The 15,424-nt window shown below is 42.5% G+C and overlaps 1 protein-coding gene across 2 annotated transcripts in view; it reads right to left on the bottom strand.

Moving 5' to 3' along the window:
* The window catches only part of mrpl3 (mitochondrial ribosomal protein L3), a 76,433-nt gene that overhangs the window by 46,524 nt on the left and 14,485 nt on the right, over positions 1 to 15,424 (bottom strand). For both annotated transcript variants that reach the window (XM_072510099.1, XM_072510100.1), the window contains exons 3-5: positions 14,612 to 14,703; positions 13,738 to 13,836; positions 1,379 to 1,478 (exon numbers count right to left, since the gene is read on the bottom strand). In XM_072510099.1, the coding sequence (XP_072366200.1) occupies positions 1,379 to 1,478; positions 13,738 to 13,836; positions 14,612 to 14,703 (291 nt within the window). The remainder of the gene's footprint in view (positions 1 to 1,378; positions 1,479 to 13,737; positions 13,837 to 14,611; positions 14,704 to 15,424) is intronic.

Raw genomic sequence — 15,424 nt, 5'->3', positions numbered from 1 at the left:
GAAAAAAGGCAGATAAGCTCACTAGGCTTACAAGCGGGCCACGGTAAAAGTGCCATACACAACACGAGGCTGGAGCAGTGCAGGCTACACCTCTTGATAAATGATTACGAGTTCTGCCTTTTGTTCCAATTTCAAGCACATGCTGCAAGATATTGTCAGCTGTTAATGCAGCGCGTAGCTGAGCAATTGAGACTTGGAAGGCCCCATGTTCGATTGCAGTATGTGCTGAGTTAATCAAAATAGGCAGAAGCATGCATGTTATATACAAACAACGAGACCGCTCCCGTTGTTTTCCACCTGGTGGCCATTCAAAGAGTATCCATGGAAACTTTAAATAAAAAGTCCAGCCCAATAGCGTCACATTGGAGGCTTCTAAAGGAAAGGTGGGAGGACGTTTAAGTGGAGCATAGACACCAGCATGGACTAGCTGGGCTGAGTGGCCTGTTTCTGTGTTCTACTCCTATGCAATCCTGTGGGCTGATGGGAAAGAAGGAATGTATTTAACCACAATATCCCAGAAAGTGGTTCTGTGCCGAGCTCACCTATTAAGTGCACTACAACGGCACAGAGAGGGAGGAAGGGGAAACCTTCCGGGATTTCCCTCTCCCAACCTACTAACTCCTGCTGAAACCAAGTGCACAAACTGAGTAGGGACAGCATGGACCAGGTTTGAAATCAGGCCAGTTTCAGAATGGATTTTTAAAGAGAAGTATGTTTACATTTCCTGCACATCCTTAGTTACCATTGCAAGCAGAACTGATTTTACAAATAGCTAGAAATTAACTCCCTGGGCCCAAAAAGGCTGAAAGTACCAATCAAAACCTAAATGAATCAAATTTGTCATTATTTACTTAGACGGTGCACGTGTTGCGATTTGGCTATTTTCAATGGGTGATGAGCTATACTATACAAAAATCTAATCAGTAATTATGTTGATTCTACTAACATGGCTGGAACGTTTACATTCTGCTTATTCCAGAAAGGCAGCGAATGCTTTAATGCAAATGCCACCTGACGAGAATAAATAATAGACGTAGAAAATCTTTTAGACCAACGTACTGTTTAGCGTTACTAAGAAGGGAGAATGCAGTGTGTTTTTTTTAATCCTTATCGGCAATCTCCTGCAATCCTGAAACTGCCTTTGTAACAACACTGTGGGTGTATCTACACCAAATGGGACTGCAGCGGTTCAAGAAGGCTGCTCACCACCACTTACTCAGGGGAAATTAGGAGTGGACAATAAATGCTGGCCCAGCCAGTAACACCCACATCCTGTGAAAGAACGAAAGAAAAACCTTGATTGAATGCCGATAGGTTTGTCAGTTTTTTTTCACATCTCAAAACAAATGCACACGAACAGTTCTGTTTAAAGCATTACCTGGTTTAATAAGGGCGTTTTCAGACACCCTGAAAACTGTTATTTTCTGTTTTGGGGGTATCCCCGCAAGCCTGTACTTTTCCATAACAGACTCTGGTTTCTGAAAAACAAGTCAATCCACAATTCAGCAGCAGCCTGTTGTTTACATCGCGGCTTTGAAGAATACAATATGCACCAGAGGAATGTCAAACAAGATCTAATACTGCATCACTGAAAACAGATGACCAAATGCTTGCTCTCAGAGGTAGACCTTACAGAGTGTCTTAAAGTAGGAAAGCAAAGAATAGAGTCGGAGGTGTTGCAGGAGGGAATTCCAATTCAAGGTAATCGAAGGCATGGCCTCCAATGGAGCAATTAAAATCAGTAACGTGCAAGAGGCCAGAATTAAGGGCTGGTTTAGCACAGTGGGCTAAACAGCTGGCTTGTAATGCAGATCAATGCCAGCAGCGCGGATTCAATTCCCGTACCGGCCTACCCAAACAGGTGCCGGAATGTGGCGACTAGGGGCTTTTCACAGTAACTTCATTGAAGCCTACTTGTGACAATAAGCAATTATTATATTAAATTAGGGGCGTGCAGAGAACTCAAGAAGGTTGTGGGGTTGGAGGAGAGTACAGAGATAGGGAGGGGCGAGGCCGTGGAGGAAACAAAAACAAGCTTCAGGCACTGCTTAACAGAACAAATCAGTGAACGCAAAGTGATGATGGGCCCACAGGGCTGGGTGCGAGTCAGGATGTGGACTACAGAATCTTGGACGAGTTAACGATTTATGGAGTCAGAAATGCGTTGGAATAATCAAGTCTGGAGATAAAAAGACCCATGAGGATGATTGTGGGTGGAGAAATCGGGCAATGTTATGGAGTGGAAATAGGATGTCTTAGCAACAAATTTCTGGTCAGAAGCTCATCTTGAGGTCAAATGTGACAACATGAAGCAAATGATGGATCGCACATCGATCGGGTATTTCCTGTTTGCACTTACTAGTTCACTGGCTGACTAGGTTCACAACGTTTTGGGCATTATGAAACTATTATTCAGTATTGCGCTGCTCATTGATAGACCTGCTATGATTTACATGAAATTGCATCATTCCTGATAACCCTATTCACAGAAAAGACTGGGGTATAGCAGAAAATTAGGTTAATTCAATCAGAATACCAAAAGCATCATGTTCAAATCAGGCTGTAGCCCCGAAATGGAAAACAAGCACCAACTCAGTTGTCAAAAGAAATGCAGTTTACTGGGACTAGATTATATTAAATACAGAGATGGAATTTACTGGGACTAGATTGCATTAAATGCAGAGATGGAATAAAAATGACAACGTTCCCTTATTTCAGGCTTTCAGCTTCTGCAGTACTGCTTAGTGTTACAGTATTCCCTCTTGTACTTAAAGAAAGCACTCATGAATAATGATTGCTTAGGTGAGAGACTGGAGGACTGCTAGCAACCATGAAACTACATCAAGCTGTGATGAAAGCACATTGCATCCTGTGTTAAATAGGAATATTTTCTAGAATTCAAATGGAGGCTACCTTCCCTTACAAAACTTCAAAATGGCAAAAGGGATTGAACTGACTGATCTACTAATTACTCAGTTAAGGAAGCTTTGAGAAGTTCAAAATGTGCATTGTTTAAGGGTTTGACACGTGACAGACCCAGATGGTGCCTGTCATGTTCCTCATTAGTTTGCCATACACTAATGGTCATATAACATCTCTGATTTTGAATGAATGTTGAAAATCATAGCATTCCATAAGCTCAAAATTCTGCTGCCCATATCCTATCTCGCAGCCAGCCCTGCGGACATATTGTTTGTAATCTTTAGTTTAATATAAATACAATTGAGCCGTGTGTGTTAAGTAGCCTTTTCCACATACAGCTTTGCATCCGCAAGTAACTATTTTAGCCACAAAATCTTTCAGGTTTTTGGACTGAGAAGGGAGCTTTTAATACCTTGAAATTTGACTCCAAATTGATTTTAAATCATAATTTTCTGTGCCTTACTGCTGCGATGCATGAACTTAACTATGCAAAATACCGCAAGTAAATGAATCTGCATTAATCCAAATGTAAAAGCTCACAGTGTGGTATCTATCATCTCTCAGGGCAGGCACCAGAATGTGGCGAGCACTGCTCAATCTCCCTCTTGAAATACACCTGTTAAGGTGTATTTATTAGTCTCATGGCATTGAAGGCACAGTAAGAAGTCTTACAACACCAGGTTAAAGTCCAACAGGTTTATCTGGAATCGCTAGCTTTCAGAGCGCAGCTCCTTCATCACGGAGCTACACTCCGAAAGCTAGTGATTCCAAATAAACCTGTTGGGCTTTAACCTGGTGTTGTAAGATTTCTTACTGTGACCATCCCAATCCAACGCCGGCATCACCACATCATTACACTGAAGGATTCACAGATTTAGACAATTATGAAAACTATCCTTTTGAGAAGAGAGCAAAATAAAAAATAGAAAGGAAGGTTTGAGTAGCATCACCAGCAAGAACCTCCACTTTTAAAAGTGTAAGGGAGAAGTGAGAAAGGAAAATAAGCACAATTGATTGGCTGCGCTCCTCCATGCATTCCTAACTTGTTCATCGGAAAACTGACAGTGTCACTGAAGCAGGATAGATGAGAATCTCCATGATAACTGCCATACCTCCAGCTGTATAATGAGCAGCGCTGTTGAAAACATCACCCTCGTCAGCTTTATAGTTTGGAAGAATTTCTTTGTACTTCAAACTTAAAAATAGTGCCTTTCACAACTTCAAGCTGCCACAAGGGGCTGGTTTAGCACAGGGCTAAATCACTGGCTTTGAAAGCAGACCAAGGCAGGCCAGCAGCGCGGGTTCAATTCCCATAACAGCCTCCCCGAACAGGCGCCGGAATGTGGCAACTTGGGGCTTCTCACAGTAATTTCATTTGAAGCCTACTTGTGACAATAAGCGATTTTCATTTTTCACAAGGCACTTTACAACCTATGAAGTGGTTTTGAAGTTTAGGTTGTAATGTAGGGCATGCAGCAACAGGCTCCCACTAACAGCAATGTGCTAATTACCGGATAATCTGCTTCATAGATGTTGATTGAGGAATAAATATTGACAAGGACAGTGGGGATAACTCCTTCAAATAGTACTGTGGATTTTTTTTTTGCCAATGGAGGGGACAGCTGGGGCCTTGCTTAAACATCTCTTCTGAATGACAATACCTGTGGCAGTGCAGCACACCCTCAGTACTGCACCTGAATGTTAGTCAAGATTTTTGTGCTGAGGTTCCTGGAATAGGACTTGAACCCACAACTTTGAGTCAGGGGCAAGGCGAGTTACATACAATATATTACTTTTTCTTATTTCTCCACCAATTGTAAAATCTAACGAGTCTCAAAAGCAGTCAAGAATTGCCTGGTGATTCTGTATTTGTTTATGAAGAAATAAAATGCTGCACAACGTAAGACTGAGTATCTCCCTTGAATGACCTTAAGGACCCATGTGGAGCATAACTTGGGGCATTCAAAAAAGCACAAGAATTTACATGGAAGGCAACATACGATAAATGAAGCTTCCATATTGTTCACTGCTGTTTTGAAAAACAATGCAGAATAAAGTATTGAAAACCTGCAACGGATTTCAATCTGGAACTGCCCAGAAAGAGTATGGGGAAAACAAATTCAAGAAAAATGCTTGCTGATGCCAAAACATGCTGCTGGTGAACTGGGACTCCTTAAGAGCTGATCATTTCTTCTGAAAACAAGTTTGACCAGAATGATGTTCTCCACTTAGTGCCAGCCAGATGTGAAGGACATGGGCCGAACAAGGTCGACAAGAGGAAAATACGGATGAACAGTCAGTTGGCAGTCCAGAACTTGAATATTGCCAAGAGACAAATTGTTGAAGCTTTTCATCTTAAACTCATTGGGACAAACACAAGAATCCAAAATTTCAAACAAACAATCACAACAATTTATACTACATGAATAAAAGGTGCTGACTGGTTGGCAAATCGACTGACTGGCCAGAGGAGAAAGCATAGGAAGAATAGCTTCTCTAACAATCAATTTCAGGTAATCACTCAAGCTCATAACGTAACTCATTTACACTTGCTAGAAGTGGCATACATTCATACACAGGGACCAGCTCTCTGCAAACAAAAGGAATACGTTCAAGCTTGTTGATTGATTTTTATTGTCACATGTACCGAAATACAGTGAAAAGTATTTTTCCGTGGCCAAGGGAATGTACACAGTACGTACATAGTAGACAAAAGAATAGTCGACAGAGTACATGGACAATGGTACATCAACAAATAGAGATTGGTTACAGTGCGGAACAAGGGCCAAACATGAGCAGCACAGGGCGTTATGAATAATGTTCTTACAGGGAACAGATCAGTCCAAGGGGGAGTCGCTGAGGCTTGTGCCTTTTCAAAAGATTATCCGGGAGTTTAGGGAGCTTATAGTGCCCTTTTATTTTCTCCATGGCAACCAGCTAGGCCAATCATTTGACTTGCAAACCAAACAGCACCCTTTTCTCCTGCAGTATGACTTATTGCGATCGTTCGAAATTTGGCATTCTTGAGTTTGTCCTGATGAGTGCAAGATGAAAAGTTGGAAACCTGTCTCTCTTTTCATCAGTATCCAAACCATAGATACCATGAAGATCAACACACTCCAATCCTAGCCTAGACTGACAGTAAAAACAGACAGTAGGTGGTTTTGAATAATGGAAAAGGGATTAAACTTGATCATTGGTTTAGCCTTTTTTCCCCCTTCCTGTCAACCTTTCTCGTAGAAGATTGGGAAAATTTAAGAATATTGCATTGCTCGATATGGCAGGACATAGCTACCCATTAGAATGGGACATGTAAATTCTACATTTACCCGAATGCTTGAAGTAAACTGGTCTGCTGATGACCCTGGGCTGATGATCTGTAGCTGCTTGCGTGGCTGATGATAAACTGGTTGTCAATGATGTGGACATATTTTTGACCACATTACTGTTGCATGTAAACATTTCTGAAGTGAGATTCATACATGTGGAGAAACAGAAGTTCATAAGATAGAGGAGCAGAATTAGGCTATTTGCCCCATCAAGTCTGCCCTGCTGTTTGATCATGGCTGATCATGAACATGATGCAAATAAACAATTATTCTTTGGACTAATTTTTTCATTGACGTGCTTTGAGCCCAAAACATGACTCTAGTCGGCTAGAGATAGCAGTAGGTAACGAGTTACTCGAGATAGAGGTTTGCAGTTCCCAATCTTGGCTGTTGTAACACAGCAGATTATTCAGTGACAGCATATGTTGTGGGAGTCTATTAGCAGGCAAGGGGTTGCTCTGAACTCTGTCCTGACAGGAGACTCCCAGGAGGATAGCTGAAATTTTTTAGGGATGTCCTCAAAGCATCCCTGAAGAGGCCAAATATTCCGGCCAACTCACGGGAGATCCTGGCTTGTGACGGACCAAAATGGAGAGGGTTCAGTTGGGAAGGCACTGGACACGTCGAGAGGCTTTGTCAGGAATGTGCAGAGGTAAAGTCCAGGCCTCGGAAGGAGCACACAAACCTCCAAACAACCCGCCTAACCGACCATTCAAGCATCACCTGCCCCACATATGACACACAATCTGCAGATCACGCACTGGACACATCAGCCTTCTCAGGGTGCATCAAACCTGAGTGGAAGTAAGTCATCCTCGATCGTGAGATACTGCCTAAGGAAAAAGGAAAATGTTGGGAGGAAAAAATATCTGCTGTTGAGAAGTTGGGACCCTCCATATCACAAAGGGAACACAATCATAATAACTAAATCAATGGAAGTATCAACTTCAAGTTTCGACAGGAATATATTTTGTCTTCAATATCTGTATTCGGAGTTGCATTTTAAAAACTCCTTGTTAGCAATTCCTCTGCCTTAATGTACTGTACCATAAAATCACCACTTATGATTAGTTTTTGCATGAATCTCTAACCATAGGTATCTAAATTGATCTGCTCTTCAAGGTCGATTGCTTCTAATGACTATATTTTACACGTCAGTCTCATGGGTACTTGAGCAGACAGAATTTTTCAAATGTAATAAAAGACAATGCTCATTCTGTGACGATTCTGGCAAAGTAATCTTTGCCCCATTCGTGAGAACATGTTACTGCGACTGCTGCCCCTCGCTCTTCACACAAAAGATCTTACTGCAAAAGCATTCCCCCCCCCCAAAAAAAAAGATAGCATAGAATAGCACAGCATGGTAGCACAGTGGTTAGCAGTTTCTTCACAGCTCCAGGGTCTCAGGTTCGATTCACGGCTTGGGTCACTGTCTGTGCGGAGTCTGCACGTTCTCCCCATGTCTGCTCCGGTTTCGTCCGGGTGCTCCGGTTTCCTCACACGGTCCAAGATATGCAGGTTAGGTAGATTGGCCACGATAAATTGCCCTTGGTGCCCAAAGGAAAAAAAAGGTTGGCTGGGGTTGCTGGAATGGGGTGGAGGCGTGGGCTTGGGTAGGGTGCTCTTTTCAAGGGCCGGCTCAGACTCGATGGGCCGAATGGCCTCCTTCTGCACAGTAAATTCCATGATTTTATGAAATAAAACGCTGCTAAACAGAAGCAACAACAATTGAAACGTTCTATCGGCAGAGACTGTCTATTCACTATGCCTTACTAAAGACAGATTATGGAGATATTTCCATTAATTTGGCCAATCTAGATGGCATTTTCAATCAATTACTGATCATTTGGAAGTTAACTGATCACACTGTACTGGGAATTATACAAACCTTCTCAAGCTACTTGATGAACCACTTTAAAAAGTCGTAACAATTTCAGTAATTACTAAAAGCGTTTCGAAGTGGTAATAAGTGGGTATAAGAAATATTTGTGCATCATTGTACTACAATGAATTGCACCACGAGAAGACAATACTTTCATCTCTGTGGCTACAGCAGGATTTTCAATCTTAAAAACAAAATCACGAGCTAAAACTGCACTGATTTTTCAATAATTGTTAACAGCAAATCTTTGGCACAGAGAAATCTATAGCTCAATATGCTGATAGAAATTAGTCTAACTTTGCATGGCCAGTGTCTGGTGGTTATCCATACACAGTATGGCTTTACTAAAACATACCTCACTCAGCCCAGTTAGTATTTTGGAGACATTTTCAGGCAATCCAGGATGTTGGCTGCATCAATTTCCTCCCTCCAAATGAAGAGGGACAGGAAAATTTGGAAAGACCTGGTTAGATAGCTCACAAGGGGAGATTTTCCTGGGTCTGTGCCCTGGTGATGCTCAATGGAGTTTAAGAGTGAGGAGTGATCTTCTTGAAACATGTAAGAATCTGAGGGGGCTTGAGATAGATGCCGAAAGGGGGGCTTCGTTGTGTGGGGGCATCTAGAAGCATTGTTTCAAAATAAGGGGTCTCCAAACGAAAAAGGCACATTGCAGAATAGTAACACAACATGATGCAAGGCATCATCGGATTCCATCTTAAACATTTTCTTTGGATCAAACGTTTCTTCATTGCAATCGTTGTATCCATTTATAGCACACGTGAAGACATGGTTCCAAAAATAGGGATCACTCACTGCACAGTTAGCAAGGAAATCCAATCATCTAAAACAGCCCGTTTACCTCAGTTAGCAGATAGTGGGACTCTTAATCCCAAGGTTGGGGTTTTGAGCCCCACATTAATTGATGATCATGGGGTTTAGTTAGGTCAATTGGTTAGATGGCTAGAGTGTGGTGCAGAATGATGCCAACAGTGCAGATTCAATCCCTGTATCAGCTGTGGTAGTTCATGAGGGCTGTTTGATGCGGTGGCATCTCTCAAGCCAGATATAACCACTTGTCTCTCTCAGTTGGAGAGAGGTCTATGATCCTTCATGGATTGTGGTTAACTATCAAATAACTTCCAAATACCAATAATCTGAGTGTATTGCAGTAGTGAAACCTCTGCAAATATCCAATTTATTACCCATCCCTAATTGCCCTCGAGAAGGTGGTGGTGAGCTGCCTTCTTGAACCGCTGCAGTCCCTGTGGTGTAGGTACACCCACTGTGCCGTTAGGGAGGGAGTTCCAGGATTTTGACCCAGCGACAATGAAGGAACGGCGATATATTTCAAAGTCAAGGGTGGTGAGTGATTTGGAGGGGAACCTCCAGGTGGTGGCGTTCCCAGGTATCTGCACCTCTTGTCCTTCTAGATGATAGTAGTTGTGAGTTTGGAAGATGCTGCCTAAGGAGCCTTGGTGAGTTCCTGTAGTACATCTTGTAGACGGTAATCACAGCTGCTACTGTGCGTCGGTGGTGAAGGGTTTGAATGTTTGTGGATGGGGTGCCAATCAAGCGGGGCTGCTTTGTCCTGGATGGTGCCGAGCTTCTCGAGTGTTGCTGGAACTGCACTCATCCAGGCAAGTGTAGAGTATTCCATCACACACCTGACTTGTCGATGGTGGACAGGCTTCGAGGAGTCAGGAGGGTAGTTACTCACCACAGGATTCCTAGCCTCTGACCTGCTCTTTTTTGATAACCCCCAAGATTTACTCACGATGCGCTTCTCAGTGACATTCTCCAGACACTGGATTACAAGCCATCCTGCTGTCTCTACCACTTCTTTTATCTCCTCTGTCCCGACTGACACCAAACATGGGACAAAGGAATTACCTCACACTGAAAATGACAATAAACACAACCAAACACATCACCGCACTATTGTTAACCGCCCCTCCCCCACCACTAGGCAACCAATCAACCCCCTCTCACCATCACCATAAACCCCAGTCTTTCGCTACTAACTTTTTAATTTCCCATCTCAGATATTTGCTCAAAACAAACCAGACCATGAAGAAAGATAATTGATCTGAAATGTTAACTCTGTTTTCCTGTCTCTGCCTAGCTGCCAGACTGGAGTACGACCAGCATTTTCTTATTTCAGACCATGTGAAATCTTGGTATCCTTTTAGATCGAAAGCCAAGCTTCAAACATTAAGACCTGTACACCATCAAAAGCCCTCACCCCGCAACATTGCCTCTGCCTCAATCTCGACCCCACTGCCAGTGACACTCGCCTGTGATTTTATCGCTGTTAATTTCTCCAATAATGGCCTTCTGACCACTAAACAATGTAAACGGGTCTAAATGCACTGTCCTACACCCATTTGCCCATTACTCTTGTCCTTACCGAGCCATGCTGAATTTCAAATCCGTAACCATGACTTCAAATCCGACAGTCACGCCCCACCCTCTCTGCAAACTTGCATATCCTTCAACCGCCTAACTCCAGCTTTCTGGAAACATCCCTTCCTTCAGTCGCTTCAACCATACTCTTTGGAAATCTCTTCCTAGACTCCGCATCTCTCTCAGCTTAGAAACACCTACTCAAAACCTAACTTATTTTGTCAAAACGTTGTCATCCTTAACTCTTACATAAAAAAAAACATCAAAAATCCGTTCCTGTTCAAGTTTAATCTACATTTCCCACCACCCTTTACCCCAATAAAGTGCCTCTGGACACTTTCCACATGAATAAACAAATGGTTAAATACAATTAATCTCCTGCACAAAGACGTTGTATGTTTAAAAAGACAATTTTGTCAGTGGTTCCAATAGAATTAGGATCGGACTATAGAGAATGTCACCACCTCAACCTGCGCCTCGGGTGAAATAAATAAAAAGAGCAGAGATGACTCTCTTACAAGACTCAGCATTTCAGGCTTCCCTATCCTTTCCCACAGGGCGTCTTTTCTTCTTTTTAGAATGTACAGCAGTGTGCTCTTCCCCAAGACTCTGATGGCAAACCTAGCTTCATAAAATCCATAGATGCAGGAGGAGGCCATTCGGCCCATCGAGTCTACACCAACCCTCTAAAAGAGCACTCTATCTATGCCCCCCCAACCCCCCCCCCCCCCCGCCCAGCCTGCACACCTTTGGACACTAAGGGGCAGCTGAGCATGGCCAATCCACCTAAACTTTTTTTTAAATATTCGTTCTCGGGATGTGGGAGTCGCTGGCTTGGCCACCATTTGTTGCCCATCCCTAATTGCCCTTGAACGGAGTGGCTTGCTGGGTCATTTCAGTGAGGAGCAGTTAAGAGTCAACCACATCACTGTGTGGATCTGGAGTCACATTTTCACAGTGACGTCATTGCAGTGTTAATGCAAGTCTACTTGTGACACTAATAAAGATTCTGTAGGCCAGACTGGGTCAGGACAGCAGATTTCCTGCCCTGAAGGACATTCATGAACCAGATGGGTTTTTACGACAATCGACAATGGTTCCATGGTCACCATTAGACTTTTAATTCCAGATTTTTATTGAATTCAGATTTCACCAGCTGCGGTGGTGGGATTTGAACCTGGGACCCAGAGCATTACCAGCCTGGGTGGCTAGATTACTAGTCAAGTGACAATACCACTATATCATCGTCTCCTGAGAATCTGGTGAACTGGTGTGACGACAATAATCTCTCCCTCAATGTGAACAAAACGGAGGAGATGGTCATCAACTTCAGGAAGCGTAGTGGAGAACATGCCCCTGTCTACATCAATGGGAACGAAGTAGAAAGGGTCGAGAGCTTCATGTTTTTAGGCGTCCAGATCACCAACAACCTGTCCTGGTCCCCCCATGCCGACACTATAGTTAAGAAAGCCCACCAACGACTCTACTTTCTTAGAAGACTAAGGAAATTTGGCATGTCACCTACGACTCTCACCAACTTCTACAGATGCACCTTAGAAAGCATTCTTTCTGGTTGTATCACAGCTTGGTATGGAGCCTGCTCTGCCCAAAACCGCAGGAAATTACAAAAGGTCGTGAATGTAGCCCAATCCATCACGCAAACCAGCCTCTCATCCATTGACTCTGTCTACAACTCCCGCTGTCTCGGAGAGACACCCACGCAATCGGGAGATACTCTCTTCCACCTTCTTCCGTCAGGAAAAAGACACCAAAGTTTGAGGTCACGTACCAACTGACTCAAGAACAGCTTCTTCCCTACTGCCATCACACATTTGAATGGACCTACCTCATATTAAGTTGATCTTTTCTCTACACCTTGCTATAACTGTAACATTATATTTTGCAGTCTCTCCTTCCTTCCCTATGTACAGCATGCGTTTGCACAGCATGCAAGAAACAATACTTTTCACTGTATACTAATACATGTGACAATAATAAATCAAATCAAATCAAATCCCCTAAACTGTACATCTTTGGACTGGGAGAGGAACCCGGAGGAAACCCACGCAGACACAGGGAGAACGTGCAAATGACACAGTCACTCGAGGCCGGAATCAAACCCAGGTCCCTGGTGCTGAGAAAGCAGTGCTAACCACCATGCCGCCCATGGATATCGCCTCTAATTAGCTTATCTTTTCTAATAGCTGTAACAATTGCCCACAATTACCCTAATTTCCGGAACAGAACTGAAACCGGGAGCAGCTATGTCAAGTGATAGGCAAATTTTGGCTTGACAATTTCAACATTTGCATCTAAGTTTGGATTTATGATGAGCTGTGGTCTATTTTGCTTGTTGCTCTGCTTGCTCCACTACACCAATCTTACCCACAAAACCTTCCGCACATGTCAAACCTTAATCCCCCAAATTATTTCACAGAAAACAAATGCAAGGCATAAAACATACTTTGCGACACATGCTCGGCACACAGTTTGCATTAGAATCACAAAACAATACAGCGCACAAGGAGGCCTTTTGGCCTGTGCTGGCTCTTTAGTTGAGCTTTCCAGTTAATAGCACTCCTTATTCCCTCATATTCGTGGAAATGCTTTTATTTCAAGCATTTATCTAATCTGCTTTTGAAAGGTCACAACATTCCAGATCATAAAATGACTGGATATGCAACAAAAATCGTGTCGCCTCTGATTCTTCTGCTAATAGCCTTAAATCGGCATCTCTGCCACTGACTCTACCTAAACTCTTTAGGATTTTGAACACCCCTATCAAGATTCCTTTAACCTTCTCTGCTCGAAGGGGAACAATCCAAGCTTCGCCAATCTCTCCATGTAAATGAAGCCCCCATCCCTTTTCTCAGGCCTGGACATCCATTCATGTGTGGTACCCTGAGGCACTGCTCAAAAATGTCATCCTCACACTACAAGCTAGATCCAAAAGAAATAATTTCTTAGTTTAAAGGTTGAGCGAGCTGCTTTTTTTTTGGTTCACTACCGCAATGGGAAAGTAAACAGAAGCTGTTTAAAACAGGGGAAAATTCAGAGTTTGGAATAGTCGCAAAATTGAGCAACCCAACACCCTTCCATTTATGTGCTTCAGTCTCCCACAGCTTATTTACTTACTTAACAATATTTTACTGTTAATGAATCAAACCAAATAATGAAGCGTACGTAAAAACACTTCCTTACATTGAACGGAGATGTATTCTTTCCACCCACTGCCAAAGCAGACCTCTTGCCATCGTATCCCTCTTTAGATGTACACGATACAACATGACAGTCCTGCACCTAGAAGAAACACACACATTCTTTTTATTGAGGTAGTCACTAGGTTTATTTCTTAGCATCGTATCATGATAGTGAGAAAATCACATGTAAGCCACTATCTTTTGAGAGACCTTCGCAAGGGCAATCGGGAACGGACAATAAATGCTGACCCAGCTAGCAGTGCCCACATAGAAATCCTACAGTGCAGAAGACGGCCATTCGGCCCATTGAGTCTACACCCACCCTGTGTCCAACCCCCTGTGCTATCCCCGTAACCCCACCTGACCTTTGGACACCAAGGAGCAGCAATTTAGCATGGCCAATCCTCCTAACCTGCATATCTCGTGAACAAATTAAAAGAGACATTTCCGCTTCTTTTAATTATATCCCAACCCCAGTGATTTATCGCATTGTTTTTAAGTTGCCACTTTTGGGGGAAACGTTTATATGAGCATGTGCCATCTTCATAAAACACAAAGATGTGGAAACCACTGTTACAGATTTTGTCCTTAAAACTTCATTTGAAATTGGAAACAAGTATCTTGTAGTAGTATTTTTGAACTGAAATGCCTGCACAATCTATTTTTTTATTAATATTCCAACTTGTCCAAGTAGTACATTTGTCTAAATATCTGGGTTATTTTCTTTTAACGATCAAAAAGTATTTACATTGAATACTTTTGTTCTGTAGACACCGTCGTAAGTATCCCATTCCATGTATTCTCTTCTTCTAAAATCATAAAAGCTAAACTGACCTGGCGAATAACAGTACTCTATCTTAACGCCATATTTTTACCTGAAGTAATGTGACTGCATGTTTATCACCCGATTTGGTCCACAAAGGCATCATCCCCAACTTCACTGCAACCAGTCCGACCCTACGGGTGCCTGCAAAAGGGAGAAAGGCAAGACATGACTCACTTTTAACCAGGGGCGTTTCTGAGTCACCATTTCTTTAACCACACTAGACAACTATTTGGGCAATGCTTTTATTATGTACAATATAAAATTAAAGCACTACCACAATCTGAAATACCCTAACTCCTCGCATAGAGCATAGGCCACCTTACAAAATTGTGCAACTTGACCACAAAAGCACATTTGGACACACGCTTCCCTTAACTTTCTATTGGCAATATTAATTGTTGAGAAATCATGAGACTGTGCATCTAAACTCCCAATATTACAATCTCCAAAGTCAATGCTCTTCCCATCGGGAATTCAATTCCTCAAAATTCACTTTTAAACGTCCCTTAAGAATGATAACAGAATAGGTTTCTCAATCATCCGGCATTAAATATTCAGATGTTAGTTAATGGGTCAGATAATACATTAACTAAACTCAGACGAGTTCAAATATTTTCAGGCAGAATTCAACCTAATATTTCTCGTACTTCACCGTATCCAACTATCCAAAATATTGGCAAATTTGCCAAAAAGAAAATTTGCAAAGTTAATGCTCACATTGATCTCATTCACTTTTCACTCAACTGCCTCTCCGCTCCTTTGGCATTGCTTCACAGTTTTATCTTTCCTCTCCTCACTTTCTCTTTTGTCCAATCCTCATTCCTTTGCTTCTGTTTTTACTATAATCTCCACAACATTGCCA

Source organism: Scyliorhinus torazame, chromosome 6 (genome assembly GCF_047496885.1).
Source record: "Scyliorhinus torazame isolate Kashiwa2021f chromosome 6, sScyTor2.1, whole genome shotgun sequence".
In the NCBI taxonomy this organism is placed as follows: domain Eukaryota; kingdom Metazoa; phylum Chordata; class Chondrichthyes; order Carcharhiniformes; family Scyliorhinidae; genus Scyliorhinus; species Scyliorhinus torazame.
Note: the sequence above shows the minus strand (reverse complement) of the source record. Positions and strands in the feature narration are given on the sequence as shown.